This window comes from Eumetopias jubatus, unplaced genomic scaffold (assembly GCF_037043125.1).
Source record: "Eumetopias jubatus isolate StellerSeaLion01/CBP00866 unplaced genomic scaffold, mEumJub1_p1.0 scaffold_17, whole genome shotgun sequence".
NCBI lineage: Eukaryota > Metazoa > Chordata > Mammalia > Carnivora > Otariidae > Eumetopias > Eumetopias jubatus.
The window spans coordinates 40,924,933-40,949,274 of record NW_028274823.1 but is presented as its reverse complement, the minus strand read 5'-3'; the positions used below and the strand labels follow the sequence as shown (position 1 = coordinate 40,949,274).

The 24,342-nt window shown below is 35.9% G+C and overlaps 1 protein-coding gene across 4 annotated transcripts in view; it reads right to left on the bottom strand.

Annotated features, from left to right (window-relative positions):
* PARG (poly(ADP-ribose) glycohydrolase) overlaps positions 1 to 24,342 on the bottom strand; it is a 124,758-nt gene that overhangs the window by 39,216 nt on the left and 61,200 nt on the right. For all 4 annotated transcript variants that reach the window (XM_028098896.2, XM_028098895.2, XM_028098894.2 and 1 more), the window contains exons 9-13: positions 23,575 to 23,732; positions 14,205 to 14,284; positions 10,442 to 10,502; positions 5,818 to 5,893; positions 385 to 532 (exon numbers count right to left, since the gene is read on the bottom strand). In XM_028098896.2, the coding sequence (XP_027954697.2) occupies positions 385 to 532; positions 5,818 to 5,893; positions 10,442 to 10,502; positions 14,205 to 14,284; positions 23,575 to 23,732 (523 nt within the window). The remainder of the gene's footprint in view (positions 1 to 384; positions 533 to 5,817; positions 5,894 to 10,441; positions 10,503 to 14,204; positions 14,285 to 23,574; positions 23,733 to 24,342) is intronic.

Below are 24,342 nucleotides of genomic sequence, written 5' to 3'. Positions count from 1 at the left end.
GGTCTTCATACTGGAAGTACAACAAAGCACTATGGAAACATAATGGAAAAATAATAATAGAATACATGTTCAAAGACATATCACTATCCTCTTTTTAAGGGCATTATATCATAAAATTTCAAACTGGAGGGTAAATGCATAGTTTTTACCCTTGTTCCTCAGATAAAGATGCCAAGAAAGAAAAGGTGGGAATAAAATGTCTTACTCAAGATTAGGAAAATAAAACTGTAACAATTTCAAAAACCAAGAATAAATTAATCAATAAAAATATTGGGACTAATGCCCATGATACAGAATAGCGATATCTGGGTGGCCTCTAGCCTTCATGATAGATATTCATAGATGGGGAAAACTACTCTATCATACAGACTTCCCATAACTAACCTGTAATGATAAGACATTCGTTGTGATCCAGCACCTCAGTGAAGAGCCGTGAAACAATTAACTCGGGGTTGATTAAAAAGCGGATTTCTTCTTGTACAAGTCCTGCACCGGTTACACCACCTCCAACAAAACGGTTTGCAAAATCCACCTATTTGGGAAAATGTGGCATGTTAAATGATGATCTAAATACCTACATATATGATAAAGAAGTACTCTCCCTCTTCCTTTCATTTCCCATGTAAATCAATCCCCAAATTAGTAATCTTCCCAGGGAGAATAGGTTGTGGTTGAATGTACTCTTTCCATCTCACTGCAGTTAACATCTCTGCTTATTCCTTTGGATTCTAAAACCTTAAAAGGAACCTGGAAAATGGAGCTTTTAGGCAAAAGCCTCAATGTAATTATATAGACTCTTGTTTACAAACCTTCTATGTACTCCAAGGGCCATAAATCAAGGGAAACTTTATTTGGAAAGGTTTTAAGATCATTTCTACACCATTCACTATTCAATTTCCATTTCTGGATTTCTTATGACTTTAACTGTATCTTTCTTATATAATATGGCAATCAAACACATGCCCTAAAAGAACTGAGGAACTTAGTAACTGCCCTTTTTTGGGTAACCTTTTTCTTCTGTGAAAGAATAAAGAGATGGAAATTTCACCCTAAATTCAGTTGTAAATGCCAAACTGTGTAAACATTACAAACTATTTTTTTAAATATAGCTAAGGAAAAAAATGAAAACAGAGAACCTAGTTTAACAACAAAGATTCATAATTTGGGTATTGTTGATAATGCTACTTATAAACAGCAGAGTACATGTTTATGGAAAGAGCCCAAATGTCTATCAACTGATAAATGGATAAAGAAGAGTGGGGTGTATGTGTATGTATAAATAAACAAACTGGAATAGTCCTCAGCCATAAAAAAGAATGAAATCTTGCCATTTGCAACAATGTGGATAGAGCTAGAGAGTATTATGCTAAGTGAAATAAGTCAGTCAGAAAAAGACCCATACCATATGATTTTACTCATGTGGAATTTAAGAAACAAATGATCAGAGGGGGGCACAAGAAAGAGGCAAACCAAAAAATTATAGAGAACAAACTGATGGTTACCAGAGGGGAGGTGGGAGAGGGGAAATAGGTTAAATAAGTTAAATAGGTGATGGAGTTTAAGGAGTACACTCGTGATGAGCACCAGGTATTATAATTAAGTGTTGAATCACTAAATTGTACACCTGAAAGTAGTATTACACTGTATGTTAACTGGAATTTTAATAAAAATTTAATGGTTTCCAGCTTTGTCTTAGATTTTTCTATTCGAGGATTTAGATTACACACATACACAACACCCTGTGTACATACATAGCTATACACATGCAAAAGAATTTAGTAAGTAATGTAAAAGAAGCTTATATACTGTATAGAAAAAACATACTCCTGTGTCCTCTCCTTTCCTCTTACACTACTACCACACTTACAACACTTTTGACACCAGATGTATGGGTTTCCACACATCAAGAAATTCTGAAACACCAGCTAGGTGTCCTATAATTCACTTCAGTTCTGACATCATCTACCAGGAGTTCACATCAAATCCCACAGGCTAAGGATTCAGTCCCACAAGACTGCCCCATTTCACACACCAACTACAAGTCCCAAGTTGTCGATTATACTTCTAATTGACCAGCTATAAACTGGGGTTCCCATGACCTGCTCCTGTGGTTTGATAGAACGGCTCACAGAACTCAGGATAACACTTACTTATGTTTACTGATTTATTAAAAAGGATATAATAAGGGATACAGATGAAGAGACAAATGAAGTGCTACATAGGGCATGGTAACTGGGAAGAGGCATAGAGTTTCTATGCCTCTCTGGGCAAGGCACTTTCCTAGTACTTCCACACGTTCACCAACCTGGAAGCTCTTTGAATCCTGTTCTTTTGGGGAGTTTTGTGGAAGCTTCATCACTTAGGCATGATCAACCATTAACTCAGTTTCCAGCCCCTCTTCCTTTCCCAGAAAATGGGGGTGGGGTAGAAAGTTCCAAACCTCTAATCATGGCTTAATCTTTTTGGTGACCAGCACCCATCCTGAAACTATCCAGGAGCTCACCAAAAGTCACCTCATCAGAACAAAACACACTCTTATCACCTAGGAAATTCCAAGGGATTTAGGAGCTCTGTTTCAGGAAATCAGGGTCAAAGACCAAATATTAGAACAAAAGATGCCTCTAGTGCTCTTATCAGTTAGGATATTACTGGGGTTTTAGGAGCTCTGTGCAAAGAACCAGGGGTAGAGACCAATATACGTTTTTTCTATTATTTTACATATATTTTCAGACTATTGTCAAATATAAGATTTCCTAAAACTTGTTCTCTAAAGCAATTATGATACTACATAGTAATTTGAAGTCTGTTTTACAAGAGTAAAGAATATGAATCTTTTGATAAAGATATATGTAAAAAGAAATTAACAGAAGGTAAAGTAGTCTTTCATTAGAGAAAAACTTAGAAATACTGAAAAATATGACTGGACAAGTTCTTGAAATGAGTTATTATAGAGAACCATATATATTTTATACTCTGGCATACTAAATCAACACTAAAAAAGTAACTCTTTAGCTTATATAGAAAAATAATTTTGGTTGAACTAGTCCATTGATTAGAATTAGTTGCTTTCAACATATAAGGTCATTATGCATTGGGTGATTTATGGCTTAAAATGTTCAACAAAGATCAACTGAATATTGTGCTGGGAACCATGTGATACAAAGATGAATATGACGTGAGCCCTGACTTCACAGCATTTGTAATCTAGATGAGATCCCAGCACATAAGCTGAATAAGATGATTACTAAAGAACCTACTAGAATGTATTAGATCCTTCCCAAATAATACAATTAACTAAAATTGGAGCAAGGGGACATGGCATTCAAACTAGATTTTGCTGACATTCAGGCAGAGGGAATAACTGCACAAGGACGTGGGAAAAAAACAACTGTACAGAGCTACATGAAGACAGTGTTAAGCACTGTCTGTTAAGACAGTTAAGCCTGTCTGCAATGTAGAGTATGTGACGGATTATAGTTGCTGATGCGGTAGTCTGGGTTCTTGGAAAAATTCTAGGATGAAAAGTTACAACTGGACCTGTGTTTTAGAAAGATAATTCAGGCTAGAGTTCAAAGAATGAATTGGAAAGGAGTAAAATTAAAAGCAGAGAGGCTGGGTAGGTGACTACTGAGTAGTTTAGATAAGCACTACCAGGGCCTCAAACAGGTCAGCGGGGAAGAAAGTGAAGGAATGAGAGACCCAGCAAAAATTAAAATGGAGAGCACTTGAAAATCAAGAGACTAGCTAAACATAATAGCACTGTGAATACAAATGAGAAACAAACAAGGTTTGAGATCAGCAAAACTTAATTTTTACTGGAACAAGGTACACAACTAAAATAAAAAGATAAGTTCTATCCAACTTACGTACAACTTGGTAATGATAAGTGAAATACATTCAATGCACATACTATTATTCATTCTTTGAATAAAAGGCCAACATTTATTACTTGAAAGGTATGCACAGAAATAAATACATTATACTAAACTCAATATGCCTCTGAAGGCAGGGGTCTTTTAGAAAAATCAAACTTTCTACTACTTAAAAAAGTTCTTAATAAAAGGCTCTCTACTACAGGTGAGAAACCTGTTCCAGTACATGAAAACAAGCATATGAGGGCTTATTTTTAGCCATTTTCCAACTCACTTTACTTTAAAGCTAATCGTTCAGATTAGTCAGTTTCTGAATTATAACTTGATGAAAAGGGAGAAATGATAACAATCCTTAGAGAGGTTTTGTTGTTGTTGCCATTCAGCATAATGTAATTTACACACTACACAAGGAGCTTTGAAATATTGCAATACAATATTCCCCGATCTCCTGGGGATACATGGCATGGGTAGGGAGAATAATTAATAGAAGCCTTTCTTTTAATCTATTGAGGTTTCACATTTCATCTATAATATATTCCAGAAAAGTGGGAAGAATCTCAACCTTGAATGTTGCTAAATAATTCCTTGCTGAATTGTATTGTGATGAAAGGTCAGCATTCCTGTGGTGCTAACTAGCAGTAGCTTTGTTTTCATGTGTATTAAGACTCCCTCAGTTAAATGCAAGATTTTAATGTAGAAAAGAACATCATCAAGATGGAAGTGTGGGGAAAAAGTAACATTCATTTGATAAGCATATTTCAAAATTACTGTTTAAAAAAAAGTAATGATTAAATACAAATTTTAAAAAATTTTAAGTGCCAGACAAATATTAATTCAGTTATCTAAGTATTTCTGTTTATAATCTCAAAAAATTGCTGGGAGAGTGATTTAAAGCAAAATATGGTTTGCCCCTTTGAAGATTTTAATTATAAATATGGCTTTGAAAAGGCCATTCTAAAAAGAATCTCAGTTTCATTAAGCACTGAGAGCATAAATATATCATAAGAAGCCAAATGCAAATGAGTCTAGTCATTTTACAGTATACATTAAGTTATTCAAACAAGTCAGTCCATCTCAGGAAACTGATTTAACTTCTGACCCAATATAAGCACCAAATAAGGATCTAAGAAGAAAAATCAGCAATTAGTGAAATGATATATAGCATCTTTCAAAGAAAACTGAAATTACAATGCTCTTGTAAATGGACTATGAACACAAATCACTAACATTTTGTCTCTGATTAGTGACTTTAGCAAAAGAAAAACATGTTCAGGTTAAGTGTTACAACAATTTAAAGCTAGATACACAGGGTATTTTGTTAACTCCTTTTTCCAAAAATACATATTTCTAAAGTAAAGGCAGTAACACAGATTAATAACAAAGATTGAAAGATGGGCAAAATAACCTGCTCTGAAACAGGGAAAAGACAGCAAGCAAAGTTGGCGCACGTGCCTGAAACTGTTACATATGGGAGAGAGGACCTTCTTATCAATCAGTTTTAGATGTCTGCCTCCTAAGACCTAAACAAGGTTGGTGGCAGAAAAACATTTCAAGCTGGTCATCATTTGGGGCAGAGCAAGAGCCTTTAAAGAAAAAGAACAAAACTGCTTGGTGACGGCTTGTCAAGACCATACTCTGGGAACTTCATCCACTGTCAGTCTACATCAATGTCTGAACTAAGAGGCCTGATGTTGTCCAGATCTTAAGATTTTCTGTCAAAGGCTTTTTAAAGAGGCGCACATTAAGAAACAGTGTACACTGGCAAATAAAAGTATTGCCAAGGCTGTCAAAATGATCTGTTTGGCGTTTTTCTCCATTCTGTTATCATGCTTCTTTGCATTAAATCAGTTTAGGAGATAAATAAACAGGTTTTCATATTTCCTTTGCTGTCAGAGCTTGGCAAGAGTAAGTCCCAAACACACACACACTGTTGTGATCCACCTACCTGTAGCATGCCTTGACCATTTCCTTCTATGGTACCTTCATAAGTGACATGCAATCGAGTCAGGGGTTTTTCACATCTACAATTTAAAAAGATAATCCTTTACTTTTTTTCTTTTTTCTCTTTTACTTATTTGAGAGAGAGAGAATGAGAGAGAGAGAGCACATGAGAGAGGGGAGGGTCAGAGGGAGGAGCAGACTCCCCAATGAGCAGGGAGCCCGACGCGGGACTCGATCCCGGGACTCCAGGATCATGACCTGAGCTGAAGGCAGTTCCTTAACCAACTGAGTCACCCAGATGCCCCGATAATCCTTTACCTTTAATGACAAGCATTTCACTATGGAAAAATGTGAAAATATACATAACTAGAGAAGAAATATTGAAACCATTCCAAATCTTAAAAGCCAGAAACAGGTGCCTGGTTAACATTTTCGATATAGATTCTCCCAAACTTTTTCTTATTCAAATATTAAAAATACATATTTAAATTAAAATGGGATAACATGCTGCTTTGAAACCCATTTTTCTCCTATAAAATATCAGTTTCTCTTCTTTAAGAACTGAAAAACTTCTCAAAATGTAAAAAAAAAAAAATCTATGCAATTTTATTATTATGCTAGAGTTGGCAACCTAAAGAAAAATACAGAAAAATTTGGCAATAAATCATATATGATACTGGGATGGAGTCTATTTTCACTAGTTTGTATACATGATTGTGTGTGGTGGGGGTGTCTTGATGAAAATACAGGCCACAGAAATCTGATCTATGATATTTTTATATTAATAAAATTGATGGATGAATCTACTACTTGTAAGTCACAATTATTTTCTTTCCCTTTCATTGACCACAGTCACTGACATGCTACCCCAAAATGTGGCATCATGATATAGCAAATATTTTAAGCTGCATTAAGTTTGAGAAAATGGCAGAAGCAGGAGGGTCACTATGACCTCCTCCCCTCCTCACAGTTCTTCCTACGTGTAATAAAACCTTCATGTGCAAGGTGCCCACCCTGTATTTGGAGAGGAACATCCTTATCCAAAGAAAAAGGGATGCCAAGAATTCTAACAAACAGGCCTTGCTAAGTTTTCCCCGGTTAAGTACAATTAACTCGTATTTCTTAATCTATCAAATTCCTCAGAAATGTCTACTCTCCATTGAGCAAAAAATTAAGTGGGTCTGTTTCTTTGGGCCTTCATTCCCTTAAGAAGGTTCCTGTGACATGTAAAACTTACATTAAATAAATTTGTGTGCTTTTCTCCTGTTAATCTTTGTCCTTTTAGTTTTCAGACACAGCCTGGGACCCTAACTAGGTCAAGAAAATACTTTTTCCTCCCTTACAGTATTTACCTGGCTTACATTATATTAAAAAGCCAATTCCATTTTATTAATAGTATTTGATGATGACATTTTTCAGTAACAGATTTTCCTCGATTACTTACTTGATAAAAAATATAAATTACAATAGAATATAACAGATGAGGTCCAAATCCCTAACTTACATTAAGGGTGGCATTCATTTTGGTGGGGACTATATATTTTTTAAAACAATTATGTACTTCTTAAAACAATTTAACGGGGGAAGCACTATTACTGGGATTTACTTTCCTCCTGATTTCAGTGAGTCCAAATACATTTCTGGGGAAGCTCCAGTCCAATAGATTAACAGCCTTAAACAGAAGGCAATTCAGTACAGGTTCTAAGAGCTCCACTTGCATTAACTCATGTAATCCTAACAACCCTATTACTATCTCTTTTTACAAATGGGAAAAAAATGCACAGAAAGCATTTATGTAATCTGCCCAAGACTCATAAGCAACAAAGCAACAAGGATATGAAGCCAGGTAGTCCTAACAATGGCCCAAACTCTTAAACAGTATGCTATACCTTTAGAAAAATTACTTTCTAAATCTCTTCTAGAAAGTAGTGACACAAGTTCGATCTTTTTTTTTAACTTCCTTTTTTGTTTGTTTGTTTTTTGATCATACTTTCCTGGCCATTTTATGCTAAGGGAGACTACCCATGAGGATACCACTGAAAAGACAAAAAGAAGCATGATCTAGAAATCTAGTTTATCAGTCAGGACTTCAAAACAGAAATCTCATCTGTCATCAACTATTCTTCATAACTGAAGCTGTCAATGTACAGTACAATTCTCAATAAAATTATGAAACTGCTAGACACTTTTTTAAAAGCATCCTCCAACTTCCTGATTGGCCCCAGCAAATCTTTCATACCAGTCACAATCAAAGACACAGACGATTGTGGCTCTCTGTGATTAACTAAGCACAGCTAAGGTATTCACTGATGATCACTGGGTTAACTGTCACATGGCAGAAACCTGGAAATCAGAAAACCCTCTAACTTCCTGGCACCCATTTAGCTCCTTACTCCTGGGAACACTAACAATCCTCATCTCTTCTTTATCCTTCCTCTTTAAATGAATACATGTTTCTGGTTCTGTGGAGTCTGGGAGATTGATTAATTACATTCTGCAACTTACTTACGAAGCAGCTAAAACAAAAAGAGGTCAATGAGACAAAAAAAGTTTGAAAAGTTATCAAGTTGAATTGTGCCTATGAAAGTTAAGGGGAATATCTCGATCTTACTTAGAGGCAAAGTTATCTCACTGACACAGCAGCCTTGCCAATCTTGGCATTTTGACCTGTCCCTTCTCTCTCAGATGGTAATGTACCAACGGATGTCCTTTCATGTTAGTGCCAAATTAATGTCAGATGCAGAGTAGAGATCTGCAGCTGAATTAAAAACAAGCCCTCGGCATGATCTATAAAATCTACACCAAAGTGGGATGAACAAAACATCTGACTTCCTATCAGATACTAATAGAAAAGCTAAGAAAACCAATCTGTATTCTGGTCTGGACAGATAAGAGCAGACTTACTTTTAGTTGTAGATACCATATTTTAAGAGGGACCAATGGCATGGAGTCTATCAAGAACAAAAATAAAGGGTTTAGAATCCATATTATATGCAAAACAGAAGAAATGAGTAAATTTAGTATGTATCTGTGTGCACTGTTAGAGGTGGGGGTGGGTCAAGAAAGCATGATACATGAAGAAGACTGAATGTTAAAGAAAATTAGATTCATTTATTGTACCACCAGAAGGAAGAACCAGGAATGGAAGAGGCAGGGAGATTCTTTGGAATACAGAGTTTCTTACCGAATGAAAGTATTAGATAATAACATGAGCAGCCAACAACGGGATACACTGAGGTGAAACAGTGCATTTCCCATCATTGAAGCTGTCATCTGTCACAGATACTACAGAGCTGATTGATATTTTTAGTAGACAGCTGGGTGAGATGATTTTCTGGGGTCCCTTTCATCTCTAATATGCCAAGACTTCAAAATGCTATATATGTTCTCTTCCTTTTCGGCTCTATTTTGTTTTTGTTTTTATCTTCCATTTGTTTAATATTTTACCCACTTCCCTCTACTAATAATCATCTCAGCCATGCAGTCAGCCTCCTAAAGTAAGTCTGTTCTCCTTTCACCTCACAAATAAACATCTTTGATGGATAAGAAACACCACAGGAAAGCCACTTAAGTAGATGTGTTTCCTCAGTTAACTTCCTTAAAAATGAGTCCCTTTTATCACTAATTCCAAAGGAAACAATTACAAACTATGATAAAAATTATGAGAAAGTGAAAATGAGAGTTAACATAAATGCATACGCAAAATACGCATTTAGTATGTTTGATCATGTCTTCATGTTTGATCTAAAAAGTTGATCTACTCTTCTTTAAGTGCTTTGGGATCTGCTCTAGATTAGGAAATATATTAACTAGTTCAGGGCACAAAGGAACCTACAAATCTGAATAAACTCAGATTGGTTATTATTCTCAGTTATTTGCAGATAAATAATAAGGAAAAAAATACAGTAAATTAGCAACTTTCACAAAATCTGCCCATAGTACATGTGAACAGCCAAACTTCAAAATTCTTATTATTCAGACAAATTCTAGGTAACTACTATTTACATTTTATTTTAACAAAGAAATTACCCCCATCTCGTCCTCCAGAACGAAAAGCCAAAAAATACAAATATAGTAACCAAAAGAAAGGGTAAGGATTAGTATTAAATATTGGTGTTCTAGGGGTGCCTGGGTGGCTCAGTAGGTTAAGCATCTGCTTTAAGCTCAGGTCATGACTGCAGAGTCCCTGGATGGAGCCCCACATTGGGCTCCCTGCTCAGCGGAGAGTCGGCTTCTCCCTCTCCCTCTGACTGCTGCTCCCCCCTGCTTGTGCTCTCTCTCTCTCACTCTCTCCCCCAAATCAATAAATAAAATCTTTTAAAAAAATAAATACTGGTGTTCTAGTTGATATTAGTGTCTTCCCACACAAAACTCCTAAGTAGGACTTTGCTTCAGAAAAAAAAGACTAAGGCAAAGAGTAGAAATCACAGGCTTATGGCCTTTGATTCAGATAGCATGACCTTTCCAACAATGAGAGCTATCAATGGATCATTTATAGGAAACTGCCTAGCACTAGGGTAACTAAGAGGTTGGGAAACCATCTTTCTAGGAGTTGCAAAATAGAATCCTATCCCGGTAAAAGAGCCCTTATAATTCTAAGATTCCCAGATTATTTTTATTATTATTACCTTTCCCACTCTGGAAAATCTTCAAGACTCTGTCTTGTAAATGTCACCAAGCCAGTAGGTTCTACAAAAGCAATAAAAGAAAAACACACCCAAAAGAAGTTTTGATTTGGAAAGATTATATACATTCAGTAAAATAATGGATCTAACAATGGTTATAAAACTAACTGGAAAAATACGAAGCTTAGGGTTAGAATACAATAGAAGACTGATTTAAAATAATATTATCCTTACAGTAGGAACTCTTTCTATAAAATAGTAATCCCTCACTAAAACACAAAACTATACAAACAGCACAATGGTACCCACTGGTAAAGTTTTCTAAACTGAATACATTTGTAAAAAATCACTGAAAAAAAAAGATGCGTTAATAAGCGTAGCTTACACAATAAAGACAAAACTGAATTTTAATCTGCAGACACCTCAAAGAAAGGACTTAATCTTACATCTAAAGGCTGGTGAATGTATACACATTTATGCATTTTATAATAAAATAAAAGGTCTGTGATTAAAAAAGAAAAATGTTGGCATGCCTTTGGAGTTGACAAAGCTAAATCCAGGGCTTAGATGATATGCAATTGCTCTACTTAAAAGGCACCTTAGCTAGAAGGAGGAATTACTGTGTTCTAAGAGGTTAGAGAAGAAAGATGACATAGTTTTTAAGGAGGAATAGATATGAGGGGATCAAAACACAGTATATTTTAGAGGAATGCGATCCTTTTTTGTTAGGTTTACTTTTTTTTTTCTAACTAGTGGCAAAAGCAACAAATAAATCAGTAGGCCAAAAGTAATTTGTTTGATTCAAATCAAAGAACAAACTAAAAAGGCCAGGCCACTTCTGTTTTCTTCTGTTAAAAAGAAAAGGAAGCCAAGAAAGAGAAAAGCTCTCAAGCAAAGAGAGATATGTCAGGAACTATTAGTGATAATGGTGGTAGAGTCCCAATAAAAGCTTGACAATCATTTCATTCCTCTGGATGATTCCCACATTTCTCTGCTCTTAGTCAAAACAGTAACAACTCAAAAATCATATGGAATTGTTACAGTAGAACATTAATGGGTGACTTTTGTTAATATGGGTTATAAAATAGTCTTAAGATTTCCTTCAGAAATTTCTCTAAGGCAAATGGATAACATATTTAAAACTCACAAGAGATCAAATAATTCAAACACCAGAGAAGCAATTCTATTAATAAGAAATTAATGTCAGTATCATTATTCAGCAACTTAGCAGATAAGAATATTAAATGTCCTTCACAGATATACTAGCAGATCCCAAGAGAAATTCATAAATGAATATCACTAGCAAAGCCAGAAAAAAGGCAGAACATGGCTCTGTAGATATAATTAAAAATACTTAGCATTCTTATTGCCTTTCTTCCATAAAAAGGTAACTTTTATGCTAGAATAGGTTATTTTGGTTAATCAAGTATTTCTCTTAATAAAATCACAATATACACTACATATGAATTGTCAATTTTTAAATACTCCATCTATGAGACACTTTATCTAAAACCATACTGAAAATAATTCAGAAAGCACTTGAAAATCTTTCAACCTCAAGATCCTCATTAAAAATATAAAATATAGACATTGACAACACTGAAAAGTTAGTCTTGATGGAATTATATTTTATCAATTCTAAAAGGCATATTAACTTCTGAAACTGGGATATATCTTTTCATACTGGAAGGTATCTAGCCATAGCCACTGGTCTAGATTAAAGTCGAATTTTTCCAGAGATGTGTATCTGCTTCTTTGGTCATCTGGGAACACCACCAACCCGAGATCAGTGTGAATTAAATCCACTGTCGCAGGCTTTTGTGGATCACACTGATAATATGACTTCATACTCAAACTTGAAGCTTGTGGTTCAAATTCTCAGGGGAGATTTTTTTGTTTCTTCTCTAGCCAGTGTCATGTTGACACTTCTAGTTTCTTTGTTGTCCCTTTTTTGCACAGGTTAATTTTTCATCTATCCTTAGACTGAAGGCACACCTTTGGTGAATCAGCTCTGTAAAAGAGGTCTCCTATGACTCCCCATCCTGAGTGTTTTTTCCTTCTTAGTGGTACATAACATAATGACACTTTTTACCATTTATAATGTCCTAGATTTGATGAAATATTGTTTAAATAGGTTTCTGTAGTTTCTTTTAAGTAGACTTCAGACCTTCTATATAAATTAATCATTAACTTGCAAACCTCTTTTGTTCCACTGAGTGTTTCCTCCTTAAGCCTGTAGCTTTACATCCTAAAAACTTATAACACGTGTCACTATATTTCACAAAAAACTAAATTACCATGTACAATGAAAAAGTCAGAAAATAAAATGTCTAGTTATAATTTATCTTTTTCAGCCTAATTCCTAATACTTATGATGGTTTATAAGTTTCTAGTTGAAAAAACAAAATATTAGCATTTTTCCTCAAAGCAAATAAAATCCTAAAACTTGGACAAGTTAGCTTTTAGAGAAGACATACATGATTTGACTCCAAGGACAGAAAGGTAAACTCTGAATTACTTAGGTATAATAACGGAATTCATTCTATTTAGCAAAGCAAATTTAGAATAGCAAAAAATGTACTAATCTTTCCAACAAATTATTACAAATTCAAATTTGACTTTATGTCTCATAAACCCAAATGAGTCTTCATTTCCTTTATTATTTCATTCAGTATAGAGATCAAAATTAAAAATAAATAAGCTAAGAAATAACCTTCTATCAAAGAAGCATGATTTTTCTCTTAAATATCAACATTCTGATAATTGATTCCTTTCTGAAACTCTAAACAATGTTTAATAGCAATACCTTCAAAAAGAAAAAAATGCCAAGTACTATAATGTGAAATTATATACTAAAGGAAGAATATGAGAAAATTGATCTTTAAATGAGTCAACTGACAACCTGAATGACCAGAAATGAAAAGAACTCATTTCACTTGACCGGAGTTGACCTGCTCCAGTTAGCAAAAGCAAACTTTAAGATGTTCTGGTTTCCCTTATAATCGACTTATAGGAAAGGCCATCTATTGGAAATAGCTAACATTTATTAATCATGTAACTTCGCACTTCATACTTAAAACTATCCTATGAGGTAACTGATCATTATTCTTTTATTTTACTGATGAGGAAACTGAGGCTTAGAGGTGTTAAGAAACTTGTCTGTGGTCACCCAGCTCCTAGGGTAAGAGTAGCAATACCGATCTATTATTAGCTAGTAACTTCCAGCACTGGTTAAGATATTTATCACCACTGCCTCACATGTTATGATTAGTCTCTGGGAAAACAAGATGGTCAAGGTCCAACAGAAAAAGACAAACATATAAACACTAAGTATAACACTGTTTTATAAGAACTCTAAAAGTATGTAAAGGGGCCACAAAAGAGAGGGATGAGTAGGAAGGCAACAAATCAGCTGTCCTCTGCAAATACACTAATTGTTAATAATCAATGCTTCTCTAAATAAGAACACCCAAAATGTATTTCCTGGTCTATATACTCTCTTTTCAAAGTATTAATTTACTGCTTTTCATTCATGAAAACCTATTAAAATACGTTCTGCTGGTCCAATTTCAGAGTATATAAAACTCACACATATTCATTGCACACATTTAATGTATATAATATGCATAAAATCTAGATTATAATGCTGAATTATTTGGTTTGGGCAGGAAGATGTACTTTGAACAGAAAATGTTTCTGACCTGCCACTTGATCTGAACTGTCCGCATCAGTGATAAAAATTAATATAAGAATGAAAGGAATTTACTTTTCTCTGTGACTCTTCTAAAGTAGCAGAAGAGTGTTTTAAGCTTCTCTGGTTTCCTTGATGAACGTCCTTCAAACAACCTGAAAAAGACCAAAAATAAAATAAAAAAGGGTGATTTAAAATGCCTTAATGACTCACAAATAACTAAATATATTGCTACCAAGTAAAGGAAGGCAATTCTATAATGACAGAGAACTGGAAAACCAGATTTAAACAGCATCTAGGGAGGACTAAAACCAACTAGAACCAGGCTTCTTAAAAGTTGTTCGAGTCAGATGGCACTCTCTAACAACAGTGTTTGTACCATCTATGTTCCTCCAGGGAGAAGGCGCCATCTGGCCCCCCAAAGTCAATTAGGCCAGTGAGTTAATGCCCAATCATTTTCCCAATGGCAAATACAAATAATTCATAATATTACTAGGTAGTTAAATGACTGAACAAAAATGGTATCTGAAAAAAAATCCACACGATTATGTTGGGGGAGGGAGGGCAGTGGGTGGTTATGACAATGACAAGCAGGTATGACAAGGTATTTGGGGACTGACCAATCTTTGGTAATTAAACAGATATACCCTTTGCACAGTAACCAAAACAACGCTTACTCATCTAGTTTCCAGCAACCTGGACTTGCACTACTTAATTTAGTCTTCTTCGAAATGACGTGGCATTGTTAATGGTAACACATAATGCAATTTATCCTGAGGAAAGAAAAGCAGGGCTTTGGAAGCATATGACCTGAATAAGGAGTTTGCTGAAGGATTTCAAACACAAAAGCATGCTTTTGGCACAAAATCTAGCTTTCCAAAGGCATTTAAAAATTATAAAGAAATTCTGCAGCTATAAATGATGAGGTATTATTTATCTGTCTTTGGTCATATACTCTGGCTTTACAACCAGAAACCATTTAAGTAAAAGTTCACTTTAGTAAATACCGAAATGGGTAAAATTTTTCATGATTAGAAAAGCAAGCTTATGTAACTATGCAGAGAGGGAAAAGTTAATTTCATGAGAAAATCCTATTGAGAACTGAAATGAATTAGGAAAAGGGAAGGAAATGTAGATTTCAAATGATCCTGTTTTCAGTGATCTGAAATTCTATGTTCAGGGTCAATTTCTGAGAAAACAATTTATGTGAATACTTATTTCCTGAAAAGAATACTAATGTCAGGAAAGTATTTTAACTAAATTTAAAATTGAACTGATTTAAAAAATAAATAAATAAAATAAAATTGAACTGATTTTTAAAAACAGTTTAAGAGTGCCCGTATGGGGGCGCCTGGGTGGCTTGGTTGGTTAAAAGTGTCCAACTCCTGATTTCAGCTCAGGTCATGATCTCAGGGTTGTGACATCAAGCCCTGAGTTGGCTCTGCGATGGGCATGGAGTCTGCTTAAGATTCTCTCTCTCCCTCTCCCCCCCTTCTACCTCTCTCTTTCTCTCTCAAAAAAGAGTCCCTGAATAATTTTTACTCATCTAAAAGAACTTATTTTTCTAAAATGTTTATTACAAATACTCTTAAAATCCCGCTGCCTGCTGAAAGAAAGATCTTTGAGAGAGCAGGTTTCAGCTTGGTTTCTTCTGCAATATGTCAACCAGGACAGTTGATTCAAATCAAAATGACAGTCAAAATGAAGAAGCCACTTGGCAGTTTAATTAAACATCCAGTATCAAATAAATGTGATTTACTAAATGAATATCTGGGGAACCATTGCAAAATCCCTTTCTAGGTTTACTATTTAGTAGAGGGAAACTATGAATATAAAGGCAGCCATCACCTTTTCTTAGAGATGAACTGATGTACTACATTATTCAATTAAAGTTCCTCTTCCACAGAACTGCTATGTAGTAAGGAAAAAAATGGTTGTTATCCTTGAGAAATAATTCCCCCAAACATAAAAAGTGTCCGTAGCTTCTATTTGTGGTCAGTTGTTTGTAAAATCATATTGAAGTCCACATATTTCATAACCACGATGACAAATTTGTAAGCCTAAAAGCCTCTTGGGACTATAGATTTATTACCCTAGCAATACTGACTTTCCTGGAAGATTATATGGCAGTTATTATCACCTACTACAAATGAGCATCCACTGTTTATCTTGTAGATCCTAACCTTATTGGTACAAAGTCAGGCAGAATCTCAATGTATTGTTTATTTGTCGCTCTAAGGCTAATTTCAAATCACTATGTAGCCAAATATGCTTTCCCATCTTCCTGATAGAGCAGGAAGTGCATGTGAGGTGGTAGGAATAAGAGACAAGAAGGAGGTAGAAAGTCAGGGAAGATGAAGCAGGTTTAAATCCCTTGCATGAAGTCTAAAATTCCACAACAGTGAAGTCTGAAATTACTATGCGTAGCCACCCAAATAAAATGAATTATCCTGGTATGAAAGCAAGTGAAAAATAACATAAAAACACAGGCAAACAACATGAGTGAAAAATCACAAGAGTGATGTAGTATCTGAGAGACAGCATCTAGGGGGAGGAGGAAGACAAAGAGCCTGAGAAATGAGCTCGAGAAAGGAGGGAGTCAAAAAGATGAGGCTGGGAAGGCAGAGAGGAAGAGACTAACGAGATGAGGCTGGAGACAGAGGGAAGGAAGAGAGACAGAAATACACACAGAGAAAAGCACCCAGAGAAATAGAGACTCCAAGAGAATGAGACCTTCTTATAATAATCAAGCACCATCAGATTTTTTAACTTTTCAACAATTTTTTTTTTTAATTTAGGTTTTCAAGTCCTGGGTGTGTATATTTGAAGGCGTATTTTGAGTCAGCAGGTATGCAGATGACCATGCACATAAACCAGACCACAATAACCCCTTTGCATGTAGGAAGGACATTTTGGCATTTAACTGAATATTAGAGAGTATTAAAAAAAGCAAACAGAAAAAGCCAGTTAGGCAACCCCACTCTTGTTCTAAACAAAACTTTTTATTTTCAATGAAATAAGTCAATCAAGGGTCAGATACTTATTAACTAGTGTTTTTCTTTCCATACATATAAAGAAAATCATAGTTTAATAAAATCTTTCCCTGAATAGAATATTGATAACATTACTGGAATTGAATTCTAGCCACACACACAAACACACCCTCATGTGATTTCAAGTTAAGGATTAATCGCATTAGTACACAGTAAATCAAACTCAAAGCACTATAACCTCCACTTTAAAATGGATGCAAATGATAAGCTGGAACCTAGCCACAAAGTCATTCTTGGCTTTTCTGTGAAGCAATCTGCCATATGGCCCCAACAGCACTTTCAATCCTGGGAAGAGGCAGATGTAAAAGCCTCCTGGGCTGACCACTGCTACAACCCACAATTAATCTCTGACCATCAGTTTCTAAGCAATCTCAGAAGCATCAATGCTAATCACATTGGAAGCCTTTATATGAATGTTTAGGCCCTGAAAGGCAAGCAGGGGAAAAGGTCAGGGATATTTAACATAACTAAGCAGAGCTGGAAGAACACAACAATAAATAAAAACAGGAAGACTTATTCAATTTATTGACAGCAGCCTCCCACCACATACTCTTAGCCACTTTTCTTATTCAATCAACTAGCTAGCCATAGCCCTTTTGAGGCTAACTACACTCACACACACACAACTGCCAGAAACTATAATCATAAATAGCAACTAGGCAAAAAAGAAAACACCACCACAACAAAATGCTCCATAATCAGCTTACCAAATGGCTCATCAAATTAGGTACTTGATCTTTCATAAGTCACATGAAAAAGGGAAACTTTTGGTTGTTTTCCATTTCTGGAGCACGCTCATTTTGCTCAAGAGGAAGTGAGACATAATGAAAGAGCATGGAGTCTGAACAGAAGACAGTGTCCAAGTCCCAGTTCTGCTGACAAGTCATTTACTCTCACTAAACCTATTAGTATAGAAGTTTCCCTACCTAGGAACTACCGTAGATAGAATCAAAGTAAGCTGTCAACAGACAGCATCAATGATCATGTATAGTCATGATCCTGGTTTTTTTGCTAGTTTAGGCTTATTAAACAAATACGATCTCAGTGCAGCCAACTGCTGACATCCCGGCTGCTAGGATTCCCTAAAACAATTGTGGAGACTACCACAGGCTTTACCTGCCCTTAATTAATTTTCAACATTCTGGTGACCAAAAGAATATCCATCAACCAGAAGACAGGAATATGCCTGTATTCAAATCTTCAATAGATTAAACTCTCACTTGGTGAAAATGCTATTGGGATACTATGAGTTTAAATCCCTCATGGTCACTCTGGACTGATGAATGACTTTGATTCATCTTACAGATCAAGAATTATTTCTAAGGATAGTTATAGTTTCTGATTAGCTATGATGTAAGAAGTATTAATCTAATTAAACTGAATAATTATTCAAAGAGAGGCCAAATAGCAGAATGGTTAAGGGACACAGCTTCTAGAGGTTAACTTTATCCTGAGTTTGAATCCCAATTATATACCAGCTAACTCAGTGAAGTAACCTACCCTCTCTAAGCCTCCATCTCCTTATCTGAAAAATGAAAAAAAAAACAAAAACCTAATTTATAAGTTTGATATATTAGGTAAAAAAAATAACAGCATGGTGATTGATACATAGCAAGTACTTAATAAATATTAGATATTGTTATTAAGAATTATTCTCATGAGGGCGCCTGGGTGGCTCAGATGGTTAAGCGCCTTCGGTTCAGGTCGTGATCCCAGGGTCCTGGGATCGAGTCCCGCATCGGGCTCCCTGCTCAACGGGGAGTCTGCTTCTCCCTCTCCCTCTGCCTCTCCCCCTGCTTGTGCTCTCTCTGTCTCTCTTGCAAATGAATAAATAAAATCTTTAAAAAAAAAAATTATTCTCATGAAAAAAAAATTCTCATGGCCAGCAAAGAAATCAACACTCATTTACATAAAATGCTTATATTGTTCAAATCCATATTCCCTTCATTTTTTTTTTTGACAGAGAGAGACACAGCAAGAGAGGGAACACAAGCAGGGGGAGTGGGAAAGGTAGAAGCAGGCTTCCCATGGAGCAGGGAGCATGATGCGGGGCTTGACCCCAGGACCCTGGGATCATTACCTGAGCCGAAGGCATACGCTTAATGACTGAGCCACCCAGGCGCCCCCATATTCCCTTCATTAAGAAAAATAGCTCAGTCTCTTTTCCTGTCAAACCTAACATGCTAACACTCAGAGCCAACCAGCTCAGACTTCAGGATAAATGACCATGCACAATGAAAAAGATAAACATGCCTTCGCAAAGAAGTTCCATCATTCCCCTGTCAGAAGTTTAACTGGAAAACAATGATGCTTTAAAATGAACACATGTGGGGCGCCTGGGTGGCTCAGCTGGCTAAGCATCTGCCTTCGGCTCAGGTCATGATCCAGGATCCTAGGATCGAGCCCTACATCAGGCTCCCTGCTCAGCGGGGAGTCTCTTCTCTTTCTCCTTCTGCTGCTCCCCCTGCTTGTGCTCTCTCTTTTGCTCGCTCACTCTCTCAAATAATAAAATCTTAAAAATAAAATAAAATTAACATGTCTTAAAATTGATAAAAATCCTGGTAATTATGGCAGGAAATGGGAAGTCACAAAAGCCAAAGCTTCCCAAGACTTCTTGACTTCTACCTGTCAGCCATTCCAAACCTGAGGCCTATTTTATTATCGAGAAAGAATGCTATCAGTGTAGCGGGGGCCTAGCCCTTAGAGGACCCTGTGGACTTGTTTCTCTTACATGCTGAATGGACAGTGACGGGGAAAGGGAGGTTATGATACTGTGTCTATGGGGCTATAGTTAGGAAGGAAGAAGCTAGCTATTTAAGAAAGGCTCAAAAAATCTGTGGGATTCCAACCTCAAAATCAAATTACAAAAATCATCCACTCTTTTTATTAACTTTGTCTTCTGCTCCACTTCTGATGACTGACTTGTAACTATTTTTCTTCTGATTATAAAAGTAATATATGCTTGTTATAAACAATTTCAAAAATATAGAAAAGGATGAAATAAAAGCATTAAATGGTAATCATACTTTTATTCACTTTCTTGTCAGTTCATTTTCCATGCTCATACACGTACCAACGTGAACATAGAGGTGTATTAACAAATACAGATATTTTAACATAATTGAGGTCATATTCTACATACAATTGCTAATTCTTTTTTTTTTAAGATTTTATTTATTTATTTGAGAATGAGAGAGGAGGGGGAGGAGCAGAGGGAGAGGGATAAGCAGACTCTACGCTGAGTGTGGGGTCAGGCATGGGGGCTTGATCCCAGGACCCTGAGATCACAACCTGAGCCGAACTCAAGAGTCAGACGCTCAAGCTCAACCAACTGAGCCACCCAGGCACTCCTACAATTGCTAATTCTAATCATGCTTAATCTTCTGCTCCCTTTCTGTGTTTTCTCTTGTTTTAACTGCTGAGGAATGTATATTTGTAGTTATCCACAGACAGCTTTAAGCATTTCTGAGAAAAGGGCTATTAACATTTAACCAAGATATCAGACTAATGTGATTTGTGAAGAGTTTAAATACTGAATTCTTTTTTTTCTTTAAGTAAACTCTACACCCAACATGGGGCTGAAACTCACCATCCCAAGATCAACAGCAGCATGCTCTACCAACTGTGCCAGCCAGGCGCCCCTAAATACTGAATTCTTCATGGGTGAAACTTAACCTCTGCAATTTGCTTTAAAATTAAAAAAAAAAAAAAGTGGGGTTGGACAGGTGAAAACAGAGCAAAATAAAAAATTCTGGTAAGTACTGAAGTTGGATAAACATGGGTTCATAATACTGTTTTATTTTTTAGTATGTTTGTAAATATCCCTAACAGTTTTAAAAATAACTTTTTTGGAAAAGAGGCTCTCTGATACAACTTTAACTTAGTAAGAGAATGCATAGTTCTTATCTAAAAAATAAATTTAAGAGGTCTATAATTAAGTCAAGAATCAGTGTGAGAAAGCTTGTAACTAAGACATCAAAGGTTTATCTGAGGGACCATCAAGATACATGCACTGACTGACTACTCACCCCATGGAAACAAACTGTAAGTGGCCATGGAAACACTAATTCTAAAGCATTATTAATTAGAGCTAGTGCTTACCAAAACCCCAAACCAGAAAAACAAAGAGCCATGGGACTGTCTTGAGAATTCTGGATAGAAATTTTAAAATTTACAGTATCCCTGGTGATCCTGGAGCTGATCAAACATTTATTCCAAATAAACAGAAAGACTATTTACTCTATGGAGATCCTTAGTATTAATATAACTAATACTCTTCATGGAAACAGATAATTATATTTCTACAAAATTAAATTTCCACTGTTTACTTACATATAAAATTTGACCATTTCCTTTTCTATATTAAAAAAGAAAACCTGCAAGAAATGCATAGCCCTTAAATATGAGTATAAAAAAATTCTTTAATAATTTCTCAAATAAGCCAAAAAATTATGGTTAATAAACAGGTTCTTTACACAATTACAATTGCTGATACCAATGCTCTTTGTTTTCTCTCAATCCTATCCCAAATAATAAAGAAATCAAAGGCAAAAACTTGAATTATATGTAGTTTAAAAATAAAACATTTCCTAATTGCTAAGGATAAGGTGCAGTTTGAAAAATAAAAAACAGCAGACTAAGAACTAGTTTTAGTCTTAGCCTTCTGCCACTAATCAATTTCTCAAATGTTTCATCTGTAAAATTTATTTTCATTCACTCAATGTGGATTTATTGAGGGCCTACAATGCATGGAATTTAATGAAAGATAAGATCCTTGTCCCCACTGATGGGGGCGCCTGGGTGGCTCAGTCAGTTAAATGTCCAACTCTTGATTTCAGCTCAGGTCATGATCTCAGTGTTGTGAGATCCAGGCACCACTTCAGGCTTCACACTCAGGGTGGAGTCTGCTTGAGATTCTCTCTCTCCCTCTGCCCCTCCCCCAGCTCTCGCTTTCTCAAAAAAAAAAAAAAAAATCCCTATCCCCACTGGAAGGATGAAATAAGCAATTATAACAAAGTAGGGTAGGTGGTACAGTAGGAAAAGCAGAGAATACTAAAGGCACATGCCTGGATGTACAAACCTAAGAAGTACCCTGGAGGCCTCCTTTCACCCACTCACTGAACAAGTCTGTCACCATCACACTGACTTGCCCTTCAAATGTCGCACCTCCACCCCAACCACTACATGTTCCCAGCTATCATCCTCTCCTTCCTGGTGTATTGCAATAGCCTCCCCAACTGGGTAAACTCATTGTACTATGGCCCCTCTCTACTCAGTACCCACATTGTAGTCAGAATAAACTTCTGAAAATGCAGATTTGATCAAATACATCAGCTTCCCCCTCCTCCCGTACCAAATCCTTTAAAGACTTCCTGTCGCCTTAGAAGGCCTACTGGGGCAGGGGGCGGGTGGGGGGTGGGGTGGAAGAAGGCCTACTAGGCACAGTAGGATTGCCTACTGGCGCCCATCTCCTTCTGCAACTTATCCTCTCTCTCTGTGCTACAGCTGTACTGGTCTTCTTTCAGTCCCTGGGGATGTCATGTGCTTTTTTACCACAGTACTTTTTGTACGTGCTGTACCCCCTACCCAGAATGTAATCATCTCTCCTTTTCTCCTTGGCAAAAACTCCTACTCACCCCTTCATACTTAGTTCAAAAGTTATTTCTTCAAGAAAGGCTTCCTTTATTAAACTATATCCTTTTCTAATAAAGTATCATAATGCATGCTGTATACCTCTCCTCTATATAACAGAGGTACATACAGACCTTCATAGGAACCCTGAGGAGTAGCAAACCTATCCTGGCAGGATCAGAGCTATCAGAAGCAATGATACACAAACCGATGCTTGAAGAAGGAATAAAGGCCTTGTGGATGAGAGAAAGGCACAGAAGTCAGAAACTGGTTCATCCCTTCTCTTGTAACCCTCAAGGCACTTAACAAACTGTGGAGAATACTGTAATTGCTCACTGTATTTTTGAACTAGATGACTAAATACTATTCTCTTAAACTTAGCTTAACATACTGACTCAAAATTAGGTTAACAACATTTCCTCACAACTGGTATTTACACAATCAAAGAAAATATGGTATAAAATGGATACCTCTTGCTGGGATTTTAAATAAATTCTCTTACACAGATGACATTATTTCTCATTGTTTCCCCACTCCTTCTTAGTGTTAATAATGGAGAGTAACCATATAATAACAAAGATTTTCATTGAATTTTAATTATCTTGCCTGCAAAATGGCAAAAATACCACTTAACCCACTGCATTATAAAGATTAGATAATTGGACATAAAATGTTTGGCCTATGGCAAATCACTGGACAAATATTAGTTCCTTCCACCCTTCTCTATTTCACTTTTCAGGAGGTGTTCTCTGAAAACATACCGATTGAAGTTAATGTCTGGGTAGCTAGAATACTCGGATTTCATCTTAGCATTTCGCCGTGGAAATGTGCAGAAGAAAGCATTAGCTAAAAGACTGGCAATCTGTTCCTGTGACATTGTGATGGAATGATTCATCTTCTGTTTCAGGAGTGGTATTGGCTGATAGAGGAAACAAAATATACAGACAAGAAGAGCAATAATTAGTTTAGCAATTTCAAAAGCAGAGGCACCAAATTGCATTTGCTAAATTAAGGCAGGAATAATTTCAGGCCACTCTTGAATCCTTAAATCAGCAGTACTGTTGAAGTCAAGGGCAGTTCATCAAGGATGATTGGACTTGTGTGTACTTGTTTGAGAAACTGCAGATTTCTAATCAATAATAATGATAGTGAAGAGAACACAAAACATTACTTATTAGTGGAAAAGAAGATTGCTTTAGCAAGTAGGAAATAAAAACACATTACCCATGTAATGAAAAATTAAAACAAAAGATGAAACATAAATATGCAACACTGAGTTTAGCTATTATTGTTACATATGCTAAATTTTATTCTCACTTGTATTTATGTTTGCTGGATGGAGCAATTTTTCTATTTTAGTCCTAAATAAAATGATCTAAGGAAAATAATTCAATAAATAAGTCTTTTCCTTCTAATTCTGAATCACACTTTACTTTGACAATTTCTTTATGAGACCGAAATCTAATTTTATTAAAGCAATTAATAGGACATGCAAATACAGACTTATGTATAACTTGTAAGAAGACAGG